We start from the raw sequence: 11,023 nt of genomic DNA, 5'->3' as shown, positions 1-11,023 counted from the left end.
CTGGACAATTAGAACCTTTTCTTGCCCATTTGGGGAAGAATTATTCTAACAAGGGTGTAATTTGGCATTAGGCCAGGAAACTCATGGTTTTTTGTACCATGAATATTGAGAACGTTGCTCACCATTTTTGGCCATGTCCTCCTTGTGAAAAGATCTTTCCCACTTTTAAAAGTAGGAATAGTTATGCTCCTCTCAAGAAATTGGGTTACCTCAGACACAAAAAACTGTGTAATTAATACGATGTTTCCTTTGTATTAATTGCTAAGATGTTCACACAAATCTGTGAACTCCTCTCTAGAAAGTACAGCATGGCAAGTACTTTGAGTAGTTAACTCACTTAGCTTCAATTTTCTTTTTCTCTCTAAAAATGATTCATCCTATTGTATCTACTTCTGAAAGCAGAGATAATACTGGCCCTCATTTAAAGGAGTTTTAAGGATTAAATATCAGAGTGTCTGCTATACTGCCTGGACCACATAGAGGGCTCACATGACAGGTTTTAGACTTTCAAAGAATACAGTTTGATGTACTCTTGCTTATGTCATCACCCGATGAAATTCAACATGTTCCAAATTCCCTTTGAAATAATGGAAAATGACAAAAATAAACAGTCACATATCAAAACTAGAAAGAAAAATGAAGTTACCTCAAATAATGAAGGGCAAAATAAACCAGACCCAAGCCTGGAGTTAAATTGAGACCTTGTCTGTCTGAACTGATACATGCCTAACAGAGCTTACCAACTGGCTTTTTCTTCATCTAAAAATAAGCCATCAAACAAATATACTTTAGGATTTATAAATGACAAATCAAGAATTTATCTTATATTGTTTTAATATATGAATAATTTATATATTATTTTATAAATTTAATATAATTTTAAAAAATTTAGTTAACCTAAAACAAGACCTTGAAATATATCAGTGCTGTTCGAAGAATCCAGCAATGAAAATAGGTAGAGAAGTTAAATAAAAGATAATTGACAACAACAGTTTGGTGTACATAAGTAATAAAAACAAGTCATATGAATAAAAGCCCTTGTCTCCTCCTTAGTGGCTAAGGCGAGGAAAGAATGTCATTGTCATTGTGTTACTGCTGATTATAGCTCCATTTAAATTTGTTTTCATACTCTTGAAAACTTACCCAAATTACACAGGAAAATCTCACAGTTCAGCAGTGCAAAAATTTTATTTGTTTCCCCTCCCCACCATTTTACAACATCTAAAATTTTACTTAATCCACAGTATTCTCTTTTCTTAATCATCTGATATCAGTCATGTCAAATGTGAGGAAATAAAAACACTAATCAATTACAAATCTCAGTCCCCCTTCCCCATTGCTACAGCAAATTTAGGATAAATCTACAGCATTCACTTACTTTTGCTGGTTCTGATACTGAGGAATATTTTTTTATTTGAGAATCAACACCTAAAGACTTGGCTAATTGTACAGCATTTGAATCATCACTGATAAGTGTTCCAAGAGCCACAAGAAGTCTAAAAGTGGCTTCTAGGTCTTGTACTACTTCCAAAATTGTGCTAATTAGTGACAAACATTGAGCTTTCCCTTCAATGTTATGGTCTTTATGAAAACAAACAGAATAGTTCAGGGTCAATGTAGCCAGAGCAATGTGAATGTTCTTATTGCTCCCTGATTTCAGTTCTATTGCATGGGACATCAGTGATTCCCTCTGGGACATCATGAGTTTTTGTCCTGCCTGGCCAACAAAACAATTGCAAAAAGTCCTGAGAGCAAGCAGCTGGTTTGCTGGCTTTCCTTTAGGGTTCAGAAGATTGATGAGATGACTGCTGAAATGAGCCCCTTCCTTTTCATTGCAGAAGTTCTCATTCACACTGGGGTGTTTAATTGACAACCGAAGAATGTCAAGTGCAGGAAAGACAATATCTATTAAAAAAAAAAATGTCATTCATGTTTATGGAAATAAAGACCATTTCTTTTGACTATCAACTTTTAAGGATTTTTTTTCCCTACTACAAAATTAACCATTTTCGAAAATGTGAAAAATTATGTGTCTGCTTTAAAAAATACAGATATATATATATATTTTTTGAGACAAGAGTCTCACACTGTTGCCCAGGCTGGAGTGCAATCACGCGATCTCAGCTCACTGCAACCTCTGCCTCCTGGATTCACACGATTCTCCTGCCTCAGCCTCCTGAGTAGCTGAGATTGCAGACACACACCACCACTCATGGATAATTTTTTGTATATTTACTAGAGACAGAGTTTCACTATGTTAGCCAGACTGGTCTTGAACTCCTGACCTAAAGTGATCCACTTGCCTTGGCCTCCCAAAGTGCTGGGATTACAGGTGTGAGCCACTGCGCCTGGCCAACTTCTCAGATTTATATAAACTAGATTTATTACTGTAAGATCATATTCGCTTTAAAAATGAGGTAACTCTCTCGGGTTATCAAATAGCCTGACACACTGAGTATTCAAAAATGAATGGAAAGAATGGAGTGCAGACCTTGCTTTTAAAAATTCTTTTTTTTTTTTTTTTTTGAGACGGAGTTTCGCTCTTGTTACCCAGGCTGGAGTGCAATGGCACGATCTCGGCTCACCGCAACCTCCGCCTCCCGGGTTCAGACAATTCTCCTGCCCCAGCCTCCTGAGTCGCTGGGATTACAGGCACGTGCCACCATGCCCAGCTAATTTTTTGTAGTTTTAGTAGAGACGGGGTTTCACCATGTTGACCAGGATGGTCTCGATCTCTTGACCTCGTGATTCACCTGCCTCGGCCTCCCAAAGTGCTGGGATTACAGGCTTGAGCCACCGCGCCCGGCCTTAAAAATTCTTAAGACTAAGCGGTTAAACAGAGAGTTGTTGTTTTTTTTTTCTAATTATACTTTTAAGTTCTGGGGTACATGTGCAGAACATGCAGGATTGTTACATAGATATACACATGCCATGGTGGTTTGCTGCATCCATCACCCCATCATATACATTAGATATTTCTCCTAATGTTATCCCTCCCCTATTCTCCTACCCCCTGCTCTTCCTCCCTTAGCACCCTAACCCCCACCCTCTGACAGGCCTTGGTGTGTGATGTTCCCCTCCCTGTATCCATATGTTCTCATTGTTCAGTGCCCACTTATGAGTGAGAACATGCTGTGTTTGGTTTTCTGTTCTTGTGTCAGTTTGCAGAGAATGATGGTTTCCAGCTTTATCCATGTCCCTGCAAAGGACATAAACTCATCCTTTTTATGGCTGCATAGTATTCCATGGTGTATATGTGCCACATTTCTTTATCCAGTCTTTATCCACTGATGGGCATTTGGGTTGGTTCCAAGTCTTTGCTGTTGTGAATAGTGCCACAATCAACATATGTGTGCTTGTGCCTTTGTAACAGAATTATTTGTAATCCTTTGGGTATAGACCCAGTAATGGGATTGCTGGGTCAAATGGTATTTCTAGTTCTAGATCCTTGAGGAATTGCCACACTATCTTCAATAATGATGGCATTTACACTCCCATCAACAGTGTAAAAGCATTCCTATTTCTCTACATCCTCTCCAGCATCTGTTGTCTCCTGACTTTTTAATGATCACCATTCTAACTGGTGTGACATGGTATCGCAATGTAGTTTTGATTTGCATTACTCTAATGACCAGTGATGATGAGCTTTTTAAAATATGTTTGTTGGCTGCATAAATGTCTTCTTTTGCAAAGTGCCTGTTCATATCCTTTGCCCACTTTTTGATGGGGTAACAGGGAAAGTACTTAAGAGAAGAATTTCAGTTAACAAGTGATAGGATGCTTTATAGGTTGGTGTGAGCTTTATAATAATCATGGCCCTGGTTAGATGCTATCTGAATGAATAATCAATCTTAGCATCACTAAAGGTGAGGAATCCAACTTTATGTGTGCCATAATATAAAAGTAGTATGCATCATCATTTATAAAGGATTTCACCTAAAAAAAAAAAACCTACTGAACCAGAATCTAATTTTGCCACTAGCAGTAAATACAGAGATGGAGGAAGATATCAGTAAAACCCATAATATGGGGATATTTTGTCGAAAAGAAAAAAGGCTTTTTTCTCCAGTAAATCAACAGCAAGAAAAAAAATAACGGGGCAAGGACTTTTTGGGAATTAAAAAAGACTTAACTGACATAATTGGAAAAAAGTATACTTATAGCAAATGTTTGTAGCCTAGGATGAACAGGTCACTAACAGTATCTTGAATGCCTGTCAGGGAATCCACAAATGCTTTGAAACAGTATAAAACTGGTGCATGTATGGGGATCATTATATTACTTTCAGATTCTCATAAGGCATGTAAACAAAATAAGATTATCAATTCTAGTAGTGTAGTGAACCCTCTTCATGAAGATTTCCAAAGTGAATTAGAACCACCCAAGTTAACTTTTATTTAATCTAGAAACACTGGTAATATTGACAGAAATGTGGATAACACTTCTTACTTTCTAGTTACATTTTTGAAGAGTGTTTATTTACCTTCAGGCCAGTTAATAGCTTTCCACAAAATCTGAAGTTGCTGGACCGTGAGTTTTTCTGAAGAACTATTACATATTAGAGACAGTATCTTCTCAAGAAGTACCAAGTCATCCTCAGTTAACTTCTTCTCTTCAGGTGCAGTTCCATTAAGTTCCTTCAGTTTACCTAGAACCCAAAACCAAACTTTAAAAATTCCCTAACTGTAACTGGCCAGATAATATATAAATGCCAAGACTTTCAATAAAAGTACTCTAGTGTACACCATGGAGAGTTAAGACTTTTCTCACCAATTATCAAGAAACATTAAATAAGGATAAGGCTTGTGAGTATCTCTTTTTTTTTTTGAGATGGAATCTCACCCTGTTGCCCACACTGGAGTGCAAGGATGCGATCTTGCCTTACTGCAACCTCCACTATCAGGGTTCAAGTGATTCTCCTGCCTCAGACTCCCAAGTAGCTGAGACTACAGGCAGCTGCCACTATACCGGCTAATTTTTGTATCTGTAGTAGAGATGGGGTTTTACCATGTTAGGCAGGCTGTTCTGACCTCAAGTGACCAGCCTGCCTCAAACTCCCAAAGTGCTAGAATTACAGGCATGAGCCACCGTGCCCAGCCTCCATTTTGAATGACTTTAAAAGCAATATCATGTGTCATATATACTCAACTATCAGTCAATCACCTGGTTTCTCAATGAGAAAATTTGTAACAACTTTTTAGCCAATTTATGTCAACTTCTATAGTTGCCAATAAAATAGAGTTAAATGCCTACTGATAACATTTAATTTATGACTTAGCTCCATATGCATATTTGACATTACATTATTTTACAAATTTATTTAATGGACATACTGCCCTTTTTTCTCCTGTTCACATTTCATGAAACAATTTCCTTCAAATCCTTCACATGTATCTTTCCTATCAGTATCCTTTTTTATCATGAATACTACTTTGAGTTGTTTCTTCAAAAATCTTTATCTCAAAAATAAAAAAAAAGCCCAAATTCTGATAATAAAGGTAAATTATCCAAATTTACAACTTTGAAATCAATTATAAATGGAAACTTAGACATGTTTCACTAATCTCAGGTATTAACAATTTTAACACTAATAAATAAAGATGAAGTTTATTAAGGAATGCAAAAATCAAGATACCTGTTAGATTTTCACAAGATTTAAAAGTCTAAAAGTGTGCATATTCTACATTATTCAAAATAAAGCGATTAAGAAAATATTCATGAGTGACTTTTATAAATGTTCATAATACTGACCCTGCCTTATACTCTGGTAAGTATGTTATGTTATCCCAATTAATTTTCATCATAATCTTTGTGGCAAACAAAGCTAACAATACTCTTGGTCCAACACAACAACAAAACACTGTGTTTTGAGGAACACAAATAAACAGAAAAAGAAATCTAAGTCACTAAAGTAGCTTCACTTCTAATGGGTGATTTAAAATGAACTTTTATGATTTCTGAGGGCCACTAATTTTTTAAAGATGAGATCTTTATTTTTCAAATGCTTTACTCATTCATTTTCATTAACTTTTTTTCCTGAAAACATTAAGAGCTTGGGTGTGTAGACATTTTCCACCTTTAATTTTTTACTGATTAAAGTCATCATAAATTATTTACTTTATGTTTGTATAAGGCTTCTTACAAAGTATTATAGATCCATTACCAGATTACCTATTTGTGGTGGATGTAGTTGTTTAATACTACAATAGAAATCTCTGTTCGTATTAAATGCCCAATTCCTGACACATGTCGGGAAGAGAAACAACCTTGATAACAGCTCAAACAGTCTGTGAATATGTGAAAAGATTAATTATCAAGAGACTTACCTAATATTTGTGTAGGGTTTGCTTGGTCAAAAGTGACAGCCTCTTTTTTAGGGAAATAAATATTCATTGTTTTAGATGCAGCTGATCGGTAGGCACTATTCCCTTTTTAAAGAATAGAAGATGATGACAATCATAAGGAGTGATCAAAAATAAGATTTTTCTAACTACATAACTTAGTTTTCACAATTACTGAGATATGTAACTATTCAGTGCATGCAGTAAACAAACAAGGAACCTCAAGGGGAAATACAAAGAAATCTACAAGATTTTGTATAATTTATATTTATTGATATAATATGGTTTTGGGAATGGAAACTTAAATGTAGAACAAGAACTCTCCATCTAATACTTTCTACTTCTTTTTTGTTTCTGAGACAAGGTGCAGTGGGGCAATCACAGCTCACTGCAGCCTCAATCTCCGGGGCTCAAGCGATCCTCCCACCTCGGCCTGCCAAAGTGCTGGGATTACAGGCATGAGTCACCAAGCCTGGCCTAAGATTCAATCTAAATTATAAATTTTAAAAATCGTCAAAAAATACTATATAATTGTATGAAACTTACCATTCTCATCTTCTCTAAGGCATACTGATCTCTCCTTTCTTATGTCTTTTATTCAAAATGAGTAGTAGGCATTATCATTTTCTCTCATCTTTTTCTGTATCTATAAATTCCCAAGTTGTAAATACCTGAAGGACAGAAGTCCTAGTCTTTTTTTTTTTTAATTGTTTTATTTTATTTTTTAAATTCCAGGGTACATGTGCAGGATGTACAAGTTTGTTACATACATAGGTAAATGTGTGCCATGGTTGTTTGCTGAGGTGTCCTAGTCTTTCACACTTTTTTTTTTTTAAACATCTTAAGTCTCTATTATATTAACAGAAACTGAGTATCCAATGATGAACAAACTGGCACAAGATGAAAATATTCAATGAATAAAGTGACTTTTTTTTTTTTTTTTTTTTTTTGAGACACAGTCTTGCTCTGTTGCCCAGGCTGGAGTGCAATGGTGTAACCTCCGCCTCCTGGGTTCAAGCAATTCTCCTGCCTCAGCCTCCTGAATAGCTGGAACTACAGGCATGCACCACCACGCCCAGCTGATTTTTGTATTTTTAGTAGAGACAGGGTTTCACCATGTTGACTGGGATGGTCTCAATCTCCTGACCTTGTGATCCCCCTGCCTCAGCCTCCCAAAGTGCTGGGATTACAGGCATGAGCCACCGCGCCTGGCAGTGACCTTCAATTAAAGTATAACTTAAATTTAATTTACATCTCACATTTCACATCTTAATCATTTTAAACCCCATTTTGTTCTAATGTACAGTTAAGGTGTTGTGCAAAAATATAAATAAAATATTTATGTTAATAATTCTGAGAATATTAGGAATAGAAAAGGATGAAGGCAAAGATGAAACAAGTAATGAGCATGGTGTATAAAATTAATTGTTTGTAACAAATAAATTTTTCTTGACATAAAAATGAGCTATATACACATTGCCTGCATTCATGGTCATTAGAGTCTAGTAGTTAAGAATGCAAATAGTAATAAAATATTATCCAAATAAGTACAATGAAAAGTTCCCTGATGGAAAAGTACAGGATACAACGAAAGAAAGAGTAGGTGATCTAGCAAAGGATATATTCAGGTGTTCAGAAAAGTTTCATTGAGCTTATATAATTAATATTGTATTACAAAATTAAATAAAAAAGAAAAGGGAGAAAAACAACCAATAATTTGTGGTCTAAATGACAAGGCAAAGGGCAATGCGTAAGTATGCCAAAAGAGCACAGTGAGTTCAAAGCTCTGGAGGTAGTTAGCATTACATGCTCAAGAAACTGATGCATGCCAGTATGGCTGGACAGAAGGCAGTGAGGAATGTGAGGCAAGGCAAGAGAAAAATACTCACTAGGAAGCTACCGAAGAGTTTTTTTTTTTTTTTTGTGAAACAGTCTCCCTCTGTCGCCAGGCGCCAGGCTGGAGTGCAGTGGCACGATCTTGGCTCAATGCAACCTCCACCTCACGGGTTCAAGCAATTCTCCTGCCTCAGCTTCCTGAGTCGCTGGGACCATAGGCGCATGTCACAACGCCCAGCTAACTTTTGTATTTTTTAATAGAGATGGAGTTTCACCATGTTGGCCAGGATGGTCTCAACCTCCTGACCCTGTGACCTCCCAAAGTGCTGGGATTATAGGCATGAGCCACCACGCCCGGCCCACTGAAGAGTTTTTTAATCAAGGAAGGTGCATAAACAGAGTAAGCAATTAAAAGATTACTGGCTACAATATGGATCATGGAGAGACTAATTTGGAAGTTATTTCATTAGTCTAGGTGAGAGGTGACATTAGCTTGTACTAACTTATATAAAGCTCCAATATGTACTCTACACTGTTAAAAACTAACTTCTGAGGCCGGGCGTGGTGGCTCAAGCCTGTAATCCCAGCACTTTGGGAGGCCAAGGCGGGTGGATCATGAGGTCAAGAGATCGAGACCATCCTGGTCAACATGGTGAAACCCCGTCTCTACTAAAAATACAAAAAATTAGCTGGGCATGGTGGTGCGTGCCTGTAATCCCAGCTACTCAGGAGGCTGAGGCAGGAGAATTGCCTGAACCCAGGAGGCGGAGGTTGCGGTGAGCCGAGATCGCGCCATTGCACTCCAGCCTGGGTAACGTGAGTGAAACTCCATCTCAAAAAAAAAAAAAAACTAACTTCTGGAAAATGAGAGGGAGCACTGTTAACTTTTATTAACAAGTACAGCTAGCAATTACTAAGGATTAATTTGGTAAAAAGTTATTTACATAAATTTTATAATTTTAAGCTCTTAATTCTAAAAGGTAGATATTCTCAACTTTGCAAATGAGAATAACAAAAGCACAGACACATCAAATAACCTGTTCAAGGTCAAATAGATAAAAAGTAGTGGAACTGAGATTTGAATCTAGATTCTTACTCCAGAGTCCATAATCTTAATTACAAGTACTATGTTATACTTCAGTATTGCTAACCAATGTTACTTTTTCAATTAAAAAATAGCTTACAAAATCACATGCCAAGTGCTGAACATGGTAGCATGCGCATGTAAACCCAACTACTCAGGAGGCAGAGGTGGGAGGATCATATGAGCCCAGGAGTTTGAGCTCAGCCTAGGTAACAAAATAAGATCCCATCTCAAAATTAATAAAAAATATGCTAAGTTATTAAGTGGTGGGTTTATGGGTGTTTATTTTGATGCTGAATAACATATATGTTACTAAATTTCTCTTATATAAATTATATAGAACATAAAACTTATGTAGAAAAAATATGTGCCAAGAAATATGTCAAACTTAAAAGAGATGAACCACAAATTTAGTTCTGTGTTTTTCTGGCAACTAATACAGAGGAAAACATGCCAGCATATATTCAATGAACAAGTGAGGTATGTCAGACTGTAGACCAGATAACTAAGGATTAAAAAAAAATCAGTTGCTCAGAAGAACAGTAGCTATTCCAGGCCTAAATCACAGAAACAAATACTTTCCTGGGTCTTTACTTAAAGAGAACAATGTATTATCCAGTGAATAACATTCTCAACACATTAAGTTAGAATGAAGAGATTAGAATAAACACAGACTTTGTAAGAGTAGTGAGGAAAGCAGACTTACTATAGTAAAACAGTAGTTTCGAATTCTGGATACATATTAGAATCACACTGGAAGATTATAAAGCTACCGTTTGTCAAGCACCTAACTCAGAGCAGAATTAGACCAAGTAAGCACTTCTGGGGATAAGGCTGAAGTATGTTTGTAAAGTTCCCCAGATGATTCTAATAGTAGTAATGAGACAATTCGGAGAAAACTAAAAACGCCAGACAAGTCTGATCTTGATTTACTATATAATAGGTTCTCAAGCAAAAATTAAAAAAAAATTTCTTACTTTTTTTATTAATTATAAGTTCCAATGAATTTTTAAAATCTAAAAAGAAAAATAAATAAAAAGTATGTACCTGTAAATGGATCAACTCCAGCCATGGTAGTTCCCATACCTGCAGAACCTGGTATGTAACGACCAGCACCTACAATACAGTAATACTTCTAGTAAGCAAAGGTGACTGCAAATTATCAAGTTCAAACTGCTCCTTCTTTAAATAGACTCAATTATTCCCATTGTTAAGCACACTTCACAATGGCATCATTATATACATAATAAATATGTCATAAATTGAATACAGAAAAATGCTTAGAACGGTGCCTCGGCATGTTGTAAGTGCCCAGTAAATGTTGGCTACAAAGTAAACATTACATGCCTTATATATTATAATGATGGAAGTTTAGTAAATTACAAAAATACAAGTGGATTGGAGAGAAATAAAAGTTTGCAGAACAAAATATGAATGCTATTCTGTTAAAGTAAAGGAGTGGGACTAACTAACACATAACACAATTGGAAAAGACTGAGGTAAGAGAGATACTATGACAACAGCCCAGAAACATTTTATTACAGATAATACTTGTGGCTGTCTTACTGAAAATAGAAAGAAGGAAACATAAAAAGTGTAGAGAGAGAATCAGCAGGATTTGGAGATGTTCAGAAAACTGGATCAGCCTTTATGGGAAGAAGAAAACTGAGCTACTCTTCTAGCCTCTCTGAGTTTATACTCTAGGAGTTGTTATAACCAGTACAACACATACAGAAAAGCCAAACAAAATTAAAAAAGCAAA

General features: G+C 36.2%; 1 protein-coding gene across 1 annotated transcript in view; it reads right to left on the bottom strand.

Moving 5' to 3' along the window:
- Nucleotides 1-1,169: 1,169 nt before the first annotated feature.
- The window catches only part of PLAA (phospholipase A2 activating protein), a 44,947-nt gene continuing 35,093 nt past the window's right edge, over nt 1,170-11,023 (bottom strand). Inside the window, exons 11-14 of the mRNA XM_032300016.1 lie at nt 10,309-10,377; nt 6,327-6,428; nt 4,484-4,648; nt 1,170-1,905 (exon numbers count right to left, since the gene is read on the bottom strand). Coding sequence (XP_032155907.1) covers nt 1,340-1,905; nt 4,484-4,648; nt 6,327-6,428; nt 10,309-10,377 — 902 coding nt within the window. The 3' untranslated portion in view covers nt 1,170-1,339. The remainder of the gene's footprint in view (nt 1,906-4,483; nt 4,649-6,326; nt 6,429-10,308; nt 10,378-11,023) is intronic.

The sequence above is a fragment of the Sapajus apella genome, unplaced genomic scaffold (assembly GCF_009761245.1).
Source record: "Sapajus apella isolate SASKATOON/1434 unplaced genomic scaffold, GSC_monkey_1.0 scaffold42, whole genome shotgun sequence".
Lineage (NCBI taxonomy): Eukaryota > Metazoa > Chordata > Mammalia > Primates > Cebidae > Sapajus > Sapajus apella.
Note: the sequence above shows the minus strand (reverse complement) of the source record. Positions and strands in the feature narration are given on the sequence as shown.